Here is a 13,166-nt window from a genome sequence, read left to right on the forward strand (position 1 = left end):
ATTCTCCCGAGCCCCACTCGCCACCAGAGCCCTGCCCATCGCCGCCCGTCGCCGCCTGCCGCCGCGCCCGTCGCTGCCCACCCCGCCGCCCACCGCCCAGCCCCACCGCCCAGCGCCGCCCCCGTCGCCGCCCACCCCGCCGCCCGTCACCGCGCCCGTCGCCGCCCAGCCCCGCAGCCCGTCGCCGCGCACCCCACCGCCCGCTGCCCACCCCGCCGCCCGTGGAGAGTCTCCCGTGTGCGGCACAGTGCAGTGGAAAAAGGGGAAGAAGAAGATGGGATAGAGAGGATGACAAGTGGGGCCTTAATTGGGCGGCAACAATGGCAATCCACACTGAAATCGATCTTTTTTGGAGCTGAGAGCACCCATCTAGCCAAACACCCCATTTTTGTTCTGGAGTTTTGGAGCGGAGCTGGCTCCATGTGGAGTTCTGGAGTGGAGCAGCTCCACCTGGAGTTGGAGTCATGCCAAACAGGGCCTTAGTTTCTCTCTTTGTGCTATGCTAGTAGAGTTTGTAATTTGGTAGCTCATGAGTTAGCCAAACAGGTATCTAGTGAGTGTGTGATGGGTGAGTGGCACCAAGTTCCATCATGCGTGCAGCGATACCTTGAGTCTGATTGTAACCATGCTCATGATCATGAATTCATAATGAATGAATTCCCTGGTCTAAAAAAACTATTTCTGGCTGTTAATTAAAAATTAATTTTTTTAAACACCTAACTCTTGTCCAACATGAAAATTGTAGTATAAAGTATATACTTCCATGTAGGTGTGTTTTGGACCTGTGAAAACTTTTTTTGATTGCTCAAATCCTTTGTCAAATCTGGTCAAACCTCTCATGCTTTCCAACTTGAGAGAAAATTCTAAGTCTGGCGTTTCAGTGACAAATTTGGAACTTGAAGCTCTTGATCTCTAGTTTTTCATTACGAAGACAACCATGAACCAAACCAACATTTGTAGTTCTATAGGTGTTCTACACAGCAATGGAGTTGTTGTGCTCAATTCAAGCCCGAAGCCATTTAAAAGTCGACTTTGGCCGGCAAAATTTAATATGAACTCTGAAAAGTTCAGTGTTTGGCCGAATTTTGCCAAACTTTGGGGCTCTATAACTTGCAAACCATAGCGAATCTCAAGAAACACTCTCCGATATCTCAGCTACACCATCTTCAGCTCTCCAACACCGCCGCCTCCGCTCCACCATCTTGAAATCACCGCCGTACACGCCTGCCTAGCCGCCTCCTCTACCCCTCGGACACCTCTGGTCCGCCGCCTTGGCTCCTGGCGCCGAGGATTCCAGCCCCCGTACCCGCCTTTGCCACCGCCGGCCCGAGCTCCACCCCACCGTCGACGGCTTCCTCCGGCGCCTCCCCGCACAAGCCGACCCCCAAAACCGACATCTGGTGATCTCCTCCATCCCATGCTCGCGCCCTCCACCCTCGATTCACACCGCCGGGGCCGGAACGCCGCCGTGCGCCGCCACGACCCCGGACCGAGCGCCGCGGCACGCCACCAGCACGCTAGGGTTAGGGATTCTTCGTGTTAGCTAGGGCCCTGGGTGCGTCTCGTGACGGAAAAGCCACTCGTAGTGTCTCCCTCGCCGGCCGGCTCGCCGCCGGCGAGATATCCGGCGGTCAACCCGACCACCGTCGCCCTGGCAAGGGCGACCTTGTGAAAGAAAAGAGAGTTCAGGGAGTTTTGTGCAAAATCCCGGCGGCTAGTTATTAAAGAAAGGGTAGATCTGTTTAAGAAGATTGTCTCTGAGGGTTTAGATGTAAAAGCTTTTTTCCTTTTCTCGATGCAGTAAATCATAGAAAAACTATAAAATACAAACTAAAATTTAGAAAAACTATAAAATACAAACTAAAATTTGTTAGTTATCGGGATTTACCTGACAGACCGTTAGATTATACTGTTTTAAGTACGCAGTGATGGAATTTAACTATTAAAATGATAGTTAGAGCACTTAGTTCGATTTAATTTACTCTATCCACGCCGATCCCGTCCTATCACCAAAGAGGCCTGAGGTGGCTAGTGCGAGCGAGCAACTCGACGCCCCACCAGCGGCGCTGTGCGGTATATTTTTCTAGTTGGAAACTCTCTCATACGCACCCAGGTTTGTTACGAAGGATAGAGCTGGACCCAGCTCCGAAAATGCTGAGGCCATGTGCCTGCGTAGGGCGGCCCACGCTGACGCTGACGGCACGGGCGGCCGCAGATTACACCGTTCCAGCCAAGCTGCTCTTTCCCAGCTGACCAATCTCAAGATTCCCAAGCGCTGGCGGCGACGACTTCTCCTCCGCTTTATTTGCCTTTTTTCTTGCCGCGCTGCGACGACCATCACGAGCGCCGTTCCAATCCCCCGTCGCGTCGTCGACCTCCCCACTAGTACCGCCGAGCAATTCGCTAGCTTCCTTCGTCCTTACAGGAATCACGAGCGACTAATCGGACTTTGTTCTCTTTGCCCCATCCGCAGATTCTGCGTTCCGGTGCGGCGAGCGCAGGTGGTGAGGGCGAGGAGGGATGAAGTTGGTGCCGAGGGAGGCGGAGAAGCTCGCCCTGCACAATGCCGGGTTCCTTGCGCAGAAGAGACTTGCCCGGGGCCTCCGCCTCAACTACACCGAGGCCGTCGCGCTCATCGCTGCGCAGGTGAGCGAACCAGGACGCCGCCGCCGTCCCCCACCCTGCCGCCAGTTCCACTCCTGCTCTGCTGTGGTAGTCAAAACGAAATAGTACGTTTCTGGTGCGCATACGCACAAAGTCAACGCGGAATTATGACCAGTCCTTTTATTTTTTGTTTGGATCCGCGCGTTCTCTGTTGGGATGCTACATGAATAGTATTTTTTTTATTTTAAAGACTTGCTACGTGCATAGTGAGGTTTCCTAATTTTAATGGAAAAAAATAGCATGATGTCAAGGTATTGTGCCATAAAGGAACGCAGAGACATTCCCCGTTCTGGCATTTTACTATGTAGTGGTCAGTGGATGTTCAGATTCTGGTCTTGTCTTCTAGCTCTTCTGCACGGCCATGCTCTCAACTGGAGTTAGCTTTCTTGAAGAAGCTATGCAGTGGGGAATGATCCCAGATGGAAGGGAAGATGCTGACTAGATTTAGACCCCCATGCTAAGTGCTGCTGATTTAGTTAGTCCGAGAACACTTTTGCTTCACAAAAAAGAAAAAAAGGTCCCAGAACACTTTTCTTGCCAGATTTGGCTGATATGATTGAATTAAGTCTTACTTCCTGGCACAGATTCTCGAGTTTGTCCGTGATGGAGATAAAACTGTGACATGCTTGATGGACTTGGGGAAACAGCTGTTGGGCAGGTGGGTTTATCTTCTGCTGAATTGCTACCCTTCCTGCACTGTTATGTTCATCCAATACTGCAACATAAAAACTTGGCATTGCATCACTCAGATGATAATGGGAGACTGAACCGCTTTTGAAAAAATACTAAACTAGGTGTGAATATTTTTAACAGTAGCTCACTTCATCGTACATCCAGTACTTGTAATGAACACAACGAAATGCCTACATATCTTACTGCAATTTATTTATAGTTTTTTTATCTCATGCCTTTTTTAGACTGCTAATCTTACTCTTATGACTACTGTCTTCACATATTTCAGTTGCTCTGACAGTTTTGCTTTTTACCTTCCCCCCAGGAGACAAGTTCTTCCAGCTGTTCCATACCTTTTACATACTGTACAGGTGTTCTTTGCCACACTATATGATACTTACCATTTCTATACATATGCATCCAGATTTCATTAATAAAAAGCGTTACATCAGAAAGTAGTAGACAATCATATTTGTTCTTAGAAAGATCTGAAAAGTTTTCTCAATTGTCATCATTTCATCTAGGTTGAAGGAACATTTGTGGACGGAACAAAACTAATTACTGTACATGACCCTATTTCTTTGGATGATGGAAATATGGAGTTAGCACTGCATGGTTCTTTTCTCCCAGGTCCAAGACTCTGATCAGCATAATTGGTTCAATTATGTTCAAACTTTTTTTCTGACTTATATGGTTACAAAATTCTTTGATTAATGCGTTGATGGAATCTGTGGAGATCAACCTGTTTCATAATGTTTTTTCTAGGGCATGTTCCTAAAATCTTTGGTGTATTCTGTTTTTCAAGAATACTTCATTAGTGGAAAAAAGAACTGTACCCCATATTATTTAACTGATGCAGTGCCTTCACCTGAAAAGTTCTCCGGGGGTGATGTCGAAGACTATCCTGGTGAAATACATTACAGCTCTGGTCGCATAGTTCTAAACCTTCACCGCAGGGCTTTAACTTTGAAGGTTGTTAACAAGGCTGACAGACCTGTTCAGGTGAGGGCGCCTAGTTATTTTTGTTTGGACCCTTGTGCAAATCTGCACAAATTTCCTTTTTTATTCCCTTTTCCTATCAAAATGAAAATGCTGTTTTGTGTTTTATTTAAACTTTTGAAGAGATAGGCTTAAACTCGTTTTCCAAATTGCCTCTCTAATAGTTAAATTCAATGTTAACCAATCGATGGCATGATGCCATCCCTCTTGGCTAATGTTTTAGCACCCAATACACTTGTAGCAGGACATGAGTTTTGAACTGACAAACACATAATAATGTTGTTAGTACTACTAAGTTCAGAGAACATTTGTCCTGTTCCACCATGTTAGTTGAATGTGTATGGATGTTTGGAACTATGTGGATCAATGTAACATTATGATCTCTGCATCTATATCGATTTTAAAAATAAAATTTATTAAGAATGCCATTCTTTGAATATTTAGCTAAACCTTATTATTTAAGAAATTTAAATTATTCCTTAAGATGCAGCTTTGATCCAACTGTCAGTTTGGATGCAGTGTAAATACTGTTTTTAACAAGTTCAATTTACATTGCATTACACCCTCATTTACTATTTATTGGAGGTATAAGATTTTTTTTTTTAAAATTTTTTTTGACTCTCTTCTGATCTTAATGACAAATTTCAAATATTTTTTGACCTTGCAGATTGGAAGCCATTACCACTTTATAGAGGCCAATCCTTACCTGGTTTTTGATAGAGAAAGGGCCTATGGCATGAGGTTAAACATAATTGCTGGAACAGCTGTTCGGTTTGAGGTGATTTCACTGTATCCATGCTTTTAGAAATTTTAGGCCTGGGGTTGAACATATTTGGCCTCCTACTTAGTTTCATGAATATACTGCACATACCAATTATAAAACCAACAAGAATCTGATATCTATTTATTTTTTCAGCCGGGGGATGCAAAAAATGTTACACTTGTAAGCATCGGAGGTCATAAGGTAATCAGAGGTGGAAATGGCATTGCTAATGGTCCTATTGACAGTTCACAGATTAATGAGGTGATGCAGAAGGTTAATGCAAATAATTTTGGACATGAAGATTATCCAGATGCAAGGTTGTTCTTTCCTATTTAAGTGATGACCCATGACAAAGTTAATTGCTTAATTTTTTGCCCTAATTTTATCTTTCAAATATGTGTCCAGGGAAGGTTTTATTGGTGATGGTCCATTTGACTGTACTGTTGATCGTGAGAAGTATGCGAGCATTTATGGACCTACCACTGGTGATAAGATTAGGCTTGGTGATACAAATCTTTTTGCTGAGATTGAAAAGGACTTTGCTGTTTATGGTGATGAATGCATATTTGGAGGTGGAAAAGTTCTACGCGACGGAATGGGACAAGCTACAGGGTACCCAGAATCTTCCTGCCTAGATACAGTTATAACAAATGCTGTTGTGATTGACTATACAGGAATATACAAGGCTGATATTGGTATAAAAGGTGGACTTATAGTTGCTATTGGAAAGGGTGGAAACCCTGATGTCATGGATGGTGTTCATAGCAACATGATTGTGGGGGTAACTAACTTTATCCTTAATATTTTGTATTAAGTTTCTAAAGAAAAGAAATGTTTTTTATTCATTTCTATACCAAAAAACTGTTTCAGGTCAATACTGAAGTTATTGCATCTGAAGGCATGATTGTAACTGCTGGTGGCATAGATTGCCATGTTCACTTCATATGTCCTCAGTTGGCAGAAGAGGCAATCGCAAGCGGTAGGCTTCACTTCTACTACAGATTAGGGGCAAGCCAACTACACATCATTGGATTATCTTGATAATTTCATATCATTTAACAAACAAAGGGTGTCGACACTGGCATAAATCATTCCAGGCAGAGCCTGGATTGCCTGTAAATTCTTGATGGTTGAAAAGCATTAATCACACATGAAAGGATATTTTTATTTCGAATGGGATGCATGTCTTATGTACCATGCAGCCAGGATTAGTCAGTGATATGTCTTGAGATCTTTAGGTCTCTATTTGTGTAGGCATCACGACATTGGTGGGTGGTGGAACAGGACCAGCACATGGAACTTGTGCCACAACTTGCACTCCAGCACCATCTCAAATGAAATTAATGTTGCAGTCCACCGATCAATTGCCAATTAACATGGGATTCACAGGCAAGGTAATTTTGTGTGCTGGGAAAATAAATAACAGAATTCAGTATTTCATACATAAAGCATACAATATCTTCTGCATTTTCAATGTTTTTTTGGGGGTGGGGCCTTGAACATGTGATGATATTAATCTTTAAGTTGTAAAGCTTAATAGTTAGCACTTCCTACAAATCATTTTTATGTTAAATAAGAAAACAGCTGATGAATTTCTTCCAGTCATCTTTTTATTAAAAATGTAAAACAAAATACGGCCCTGTAGTCACTTGAGGGTACCAATAAGTTACTATGTGATTGCTTCCCCTGTATTATGAGAACTAAAATATTGCTAGAATGTACTCCCTCCAGTCACAAATAATAGTTGTGTGGGTGGAAAGAAAGGACAAGATTCCTGCTTTGCGATGTCTGAAGTCAATCATTCCAAATTTTTACTGTAAATTACTTTTTATAAGCTGAGTTTGGGTGTCTGAAATTGATACAAGCACATTTGCATCAAAAATAGTTTCATAATAATATACTTTTGGTATGTGTTACAAAAATACTGTAGCAAAAAGTAGGGGTAAAAGTTATGTCCAGGAAACCGCGTCGATGTCCAAAACTTGACATATTTGTGACTGGAGGGAGTATCCTGTTGAACTAATCCTCTAAAACATTGAAGGGATGTGATTTTTTATCATTGTTCTAAATCTGTTTTTCCATATTCTCCTTGCGAAACTGTGCAGGGAAATACTGCAAAACCTGAGGGATTGGCTGAAATCGTTAAAGCAGGAGCAATGGGCTTGAAGCTGCATGAGGATTGGGGAAGTACCCCAGCTGCGATTGATAATTGTTTGTCTGTTGCAGAAGATTTTGATATTCAGGTAAGTGTCTAATGTTGTCTATCGTTTCTGTTATACCACAGTTTACTTATTTCTATGCTTACCTGATTTTGACAGGTTAATATCCACACAGATACCTTAAATGAATCAGGTTGCGTGGAACATACAATCGCAGCTTTTAAAGATAGAGCCATACATACATATCACAGGTATGCAATGCAGAGTAGTTTAATGCGAACGTTCTATTTTGTTTAATGCTTATATAGGTATGATTTGCATCTAAATATATCCTTTGTCATAGAACATACCCTCAAAATATTTTCTTTAAGAAATTTTGATTGTTACAAATAATAGAGGTTGAATGGATAATTATATTGAGCCCCAATGGGCACTATATATAGAGTACATGAGAGACACATGAGGGGAACCCTAGACTAGGAGATTACAATATTGCCCTTGACTATTATACCCTTAGCATTGATATATCATTGTCGAAGTACTTAAGTGCATGATCTATCATGTGGAGCTCACTTCTGAGGAAGAAGATCAGCCTGTTCCTGGAGCATAAAAGGCATATAAGTATCGTAGTTTGTTAAACAATGTTAAAGGTAAATGTCATTACTTAGATGATTCTAAATTGATTGAAGAGTTTAGAGATGGCTCTACTACCATTGTATAGGGAGAGAAAATAGCATCCGTTTTGATTAATCAAGTGTTAGATCAATCTATATCTTTGCAATCTCCTCTATCCCTGCGACCTTGCCTCGCTAGTGCTTTAGCCAACTATTGAGTCGCATGCACCAATCAGTTCAACCCAAAAGCTTAAGCTGATAAGGAGTGGCGGGCAATTCACTTATACTCCAACACTCCCCCTCAGGTGCAGGCACCCTTAGACTGCATACGTGGAAATTGGAGTCAACTGCAATTATTTCATTTAATCGCGCCCACCAGGATTCAAATTCGAGACTTCTGGTCCTGATAGCATATTGAGTTGTGTACACCAACAAGTTCAACCCAAACGTTTAAGCTGATCGGGAGAGGTGGGCAATTCAGCCACTAACATAAACGAGGTCCAAAACCACACATTTGCACTATTAAAAAAAACTCGACCACGGGAGGAGACTCCCCTCAGGCTTTGTTCTAAGAAGGTGTCGTGCTTCGAACCTGGGTCGGGATAAACTCCCGGAGTTCAACGCTCTAACCGGTCCACCACAAGAAGCTTGGCACATTTGCACTATTTAGATGGACCTTTTATTGTGAGCACACAAATTTTCTGTCTTAATAATTTTTCTACTTTGTAGTTTCAATATTTACCTGGGATAGATGTTACTAAATAAACCTTTCAATTTTCTTATCATGTTCTTACATCTTAATTAACAGCGAAGGTGCAGGTGGCGGTCATGCTCCAGATATCATCAAAGTGTGTGGGGTAAAAAATGTGTTGCCCTCTTCAACAAATCCGACCCGACCATTTACTACAAACACTGTAGATGAGCACCTTGACATGCTGGTACATAATTATCCAAGCCAATACGGTAGACAATGTGTGCAAATATGATGGTAATATGTTTTGGTTATAGTGCAGATGGTTTGCCACCACCTGGATAAAAACATCCCAGAAGATGTAGCATTTGCTGAGTCTAGAATTCGAGCTGAAACAATTGCTGCTGAGGACATATTGCATGACATGGGGGCCATAAGTATTATATCATCTGATTCGCAGGCCATGGGGCGCATTGGAGAGGTCTGTTACATGATTATCCTAAATCCATAGCTTCTGTTACTAAAGTTTGTTGAAAGCCTGGACCTCCTTGCCCATTCAGTACCCATAGATTACCTGTAGAAAGTACTTGCTTTGTACATGCTAGTGCAAATTTACTGAACACAATCAGTATAGTGCTTGGCAAGCACTATACTAAATTCCTCTTTATATGAGCTGGTGATGTGGTAATGACACAGCGTGCTTGACAAGCACCGTAGTACATGAAGCAGGGGAATGGCCTAGGAACTTTAGTTAACCAAAAGCAGAAAGGCCAATACTGAGGACAACTGAAGGATATTTTTTTTTTCAAAAATCTCTTCTATCCACCTTCGGGACAAAATCGAGGTTCATAGCTGGAAGACGGTTTGAAGGAACCACTGTACTAGCTAAATTTGTTGAGTGCAAACTATATTTTTATTAAGGGGGTGTTTGGGAACACCATGTTAAAGTTTAACATCTGTCACATCGGATGTTTGGATGCTAATTATGAGTATTAAACATAGGCTAATTAGAAAACTAATTGCACAGATGGAGTATAATTCGCGAGACGAATCTATTAAGCCTAATTAGTCCATGATTTGACAATGTGGTGCTACAGTAACCATTTGCTAATGATGGATTAATTAGGCTTAATAGATTCGTCTCGCGAATTAGCGCAGGGTTCTGCAATTAGTTTTATAATTAGCTCATGTTTAGTCCTCCTAATTAGCATCCGAACATCCGATGTGACACTGTTAAAATTTAGCACCTCGTATCCAAACACCCCCTAACACACAAAGGTAATCTGTGAACATCTGAGTCGATTTCTGTCATGGACGGTAGTATTATTGGTGGATATATAGTGCGCATAAGCAGTAGCAAGTCTAGGCACATCTGTGTTATTTTGTATCCTCTTTTAACAAATTATTTCAAGCTGTTATATACCTTGATTTCAAAGTTTATACTCTAAACATATTTAGGACTTGTTTGGAGGTTTGACCTTGACCTAGAAGCTTAACAATCTGGCAAAGGTGATTAACCCAGTGGGTTTTTTCTTTCACGGAGAAGACATGGTGAAACAATTGGAGCAATTTATGCCTGTAGGTTGACTGGTTGAGGAGTATGCTCCTCCAACGAGTAACTGCTTTTTAGGTGATGACATTACAGCTGCACTGATTCAGTTATGTTTGTTTGAACATCGGCTTTCTAGGTGATAACCCGGACATGGCAAACTGCAAACAAGATGAAAGTCCAAAGAGGTAGGTTACATGGATCTGGTGAGTCTGATACTGCCCAGGACAATGACAACTTCCGTATAAGAAGATACATAGCAAAATACACCATAAATCCAGCAATAGTAAATGGTTTTTCAGACTTCGTTGGTTCTGTTGAGGTATGTGCTTCTCTTATTACTGAGAAAAAAGTTCTATATATATGCTCCTTATTCACTGAAGAACTAAAGTTAGAAAATGCTAGCTTATGCTGTATATATCTTAAAATTGTATTATCAAAGAAGAAAGAATTGTCTACTTTGATATTCCTGACGTATGTTGAATAAACCAATGTGTAATTTTCCTTATTTCCTCAATGTAGCAGGTAAACTCATGCAATGAAGATTTTTTTTAAAAAATAAAATGTAGAAAATAACTTTTTTATATCAGTTTTCCTCTATTTTTTACCAGAGCCTTTGTTCCAGCAACTGTATGAGTTGTCACTGTTAATCTAGAAATACTTATCTGCATCAGGAACAAGGCAACAAACTGTTATTTCTGAAATAGCTATCTTCTGCATAGGTGCAACTGGTTCTACCATTAATTAGTATAATCCTAATTATTAATATCCCTACCATATGTAATCAGACCCAGTGAGACACTGGCTAAGCATTTCCTCTATTAGTATCTCAATTAAAGGTCTAACTGATCCTACATATTTTGGACAGGTGGGAAAATTAGCTGACCTTGTTCTTTGGAAACCATCTTTCTTTGGTGCTAAACCAGAACTGGTTGTAAAGGGAGGCACAATTGCATGGGCTAATATGGGTGATCCCAATGCTAGTATTCCAACACCTGAACCTGTATGGACTACTTTCTTGAGATACTTTGAACATTCTTCTACCATGATGTTTCCATTTATTCGCATAAACATAAAGGAAAAGTCATTTTTGCTACCCTAATTCACTTTGTCCATTTGACCATTTTTACAAAATTTTGATTTGTTTTATCCCTTGAGTTATTTTGATGGATCAATTTCACCTCCTAATGATATGTGTATTTTTTCCTAATGATATGTGTTCGAGAAAATATGTGTATTTTTTCCACCCTGTATAAGTTAAATATTGGAGCTTGGATTATCTGGAAACACCGCAATGCTTGTGTTTTCGATGGCTCCGATCCAAACCTTCAGGGAGCTTTTCAGGCTTTCAGGGATGAATCCCACCTCTGGCAATTGGCTGGAGCCAGAGGGTTATCAGCCCTGAATCTAAGAAGAATTGGGGTTTAGAGGTGGTAGTTTTTTATTTTTTGGTCAGGCCTTGCTATCTGTATTTTTTTTCAGTTAAGTACTTTTTTTTGAACCCTGCACACCTCACTATGGTCCAAGGTGATGTGGTGCATTGTATTTTCCTCTTAATACAAATATACACAGCTCTCCTGCAGGTTTGAGAAAATAAAATGGTATCATAACCTATGTTAGAAAAATATTCTGCCAACCTTTTTAGATTACATTCCTTGCATTTTCATATCTAAGGGTAACAGTAGTATAAGATGCTCTCAAGCTCTCAACTATGAAAATAATCACAAAAATAATTTCTAATATGTTTATGTAGCATAAGGTATAGTATGGTGTCAACCACCACCCCACAAAATTTGAATCCAAACACTTCTAGGAGAGAAAAAAATACAAATTCCACTAGGGGATTAAACTGTCCAATTTGAATAGCCCTGGGGAGTTAGATGATTTAGTATTTTATTTAACGGGGCGTTTGTTCCCCCCCCTAGCGCTCAGGGGTAGTGAAATGGATCTTCCCCAAATGTAAATTGTTATTTTGTCAACTATGATGAAGTTGAGAGCATCCTATTTGAATGTATTTGCACATGTATACACAACATGTTTGCTCAAGTTACAGCATGCATCATCTTTTTCTTGATGCAGGTTATGATGCGTCCTATGTTCGGTGCATTTGGAAAGGCTGGAAGTTCCAACTCGATTGCATTTGTGAGCAAGGTAGATCAACTGCACCTGTTCTAATATATTATGGATGAACAACATTGTTTGGTTCCATCTCAATCAAGAAAAATGACATTCTTGACTTTTCATAATAAATACAATGTGACTTCAATCGTTAAACTATTATTTTCTATTTGTAAAAACTATGTGAGTATTTTTTGTGATAATTTTTTCCATACCAGTTCTATATGTCTGATCTAAATAACTTCAGCGATATCTTTGGTTACAACAACCAATCCGACTGCACAAACTCCTGAGAAAACATGGCTTCAGGAAATCTGTTGCACATCAAGGAAAAGAAAAAAAAGCTTGAATCTTGTTGTCTGCTCTTGCCAATCTACAATGGCTGACAGATCAATTTCTCAATCTTTAGGTTGCTAAAGAAGCTGGAGTTGCAACAGACTACAAATTGGAAAAAAGGGTGGAAGCTGTTAGTGGTGTTCGATGTTTGACAAAGCTGGACTTGAAGCTCAATGACGCGCTTCCAAAAATAGAAGTTGACCCTGAGACCTACACAGTTACTGCTGATGGAGAGGTTTTGACGTGCCAACCGGCGCCCACAGTACCACTATCTCGGAATTACTTCCTATTCTAGAATCAACAATTTGCTTTTTCAAGAAGGTGCATTAGGGCCCTTGCAATGTGGTCAGAAACCCCGTTCCTATGCAATAAATGGACTCATTTTACCCGTTCCATGCATTTTTAAGGTTGATCCTATAGAAGAGCTGGGTCCGCGCAAATAGAATAGTATATAAAATCTAGCAACACCAATTCTTAGTGCAAGCACCATTCTGCTTTTATGCACTGGCTCTTATGTATAGGTTTGGCATATGATTTAAAATATTGGAGGCAATGTAATACTCCCTCCGTTCCAAATTATAAGTCATTCCAACTTTCTTGG

The 13,166-nt window shown here is 41.0% G+C and overlaps 1 protein-coding gene across 2 annotated transcripts; it reads left to right on the top strand.

The window, feature by feature from the left end:
- The first annotated feature begins 1,159 nt into the window (after positions 1-1,159).
- LOC117852328 (urease) lies at positions 1,160-12,958 on the top strand. 2 transcript variants are annotated; one of them, XM_034734371.2, is made up of 19 exons: positions 1,160-1,400; positions 2,474-2,646; positions 3,249-3,322; positions 3,662-3,707; positions 3,861-3,966; positions 4,196-4,338; positions 5,003-5,113; positions 5,252-5,415; positions 5,504-5,879; positions 5,969-6,077; positions 6,353-6,492; positions 7,204-7,341; positions 7,417-7,508; positions 8,680-8,809; positions 8,885-9,043; positions 10,251-10,433; positions 10,980-11,114; positions 12,191-12,262; positions 12,639-12,958. In XM_034734371.2, the coding sequence occupies exons 2-19, from the start codon at positions 2,521-2,523 to the stop codon at positions 12,858-12,860; spliced, it is 2,526 nt and encodes an 841-aa protein (XP_034590262.1). In that variant the 5' UTR covers positions 1,160-1,400; positions 2,474-2,520; the 3' UTR covers positions 12,861-12,958. The 2 variants fall into 2 exon arrangements, with proteins under 2 accessions (XP_034590262.1, XP_034590261.1); XM_034734370.2 differs by lacking the exon at positions 1,160-1,400 and adding an exon at positions 2,194-2,385.
- The last annotated feature ends 208 nt before the right edge of the window (positions 12,959-13,166 follow it).

The sequence above is a fragment of the Setaria viridis genome, chromosome 4, assembly GCF_005286985.2.
Source record: "Setaria viridis chromosome 4, Setaria_viridis_v4.0, whole genome shotgun sequence".
In the NCBI taxonomy this organism is placed as follows: domain Eukaryota; kingdom Viridiplantae; phylum Streptophyta; class Magnoliopsida; order Poales; family Poaceae; genus Setaria; species Setaria viridis.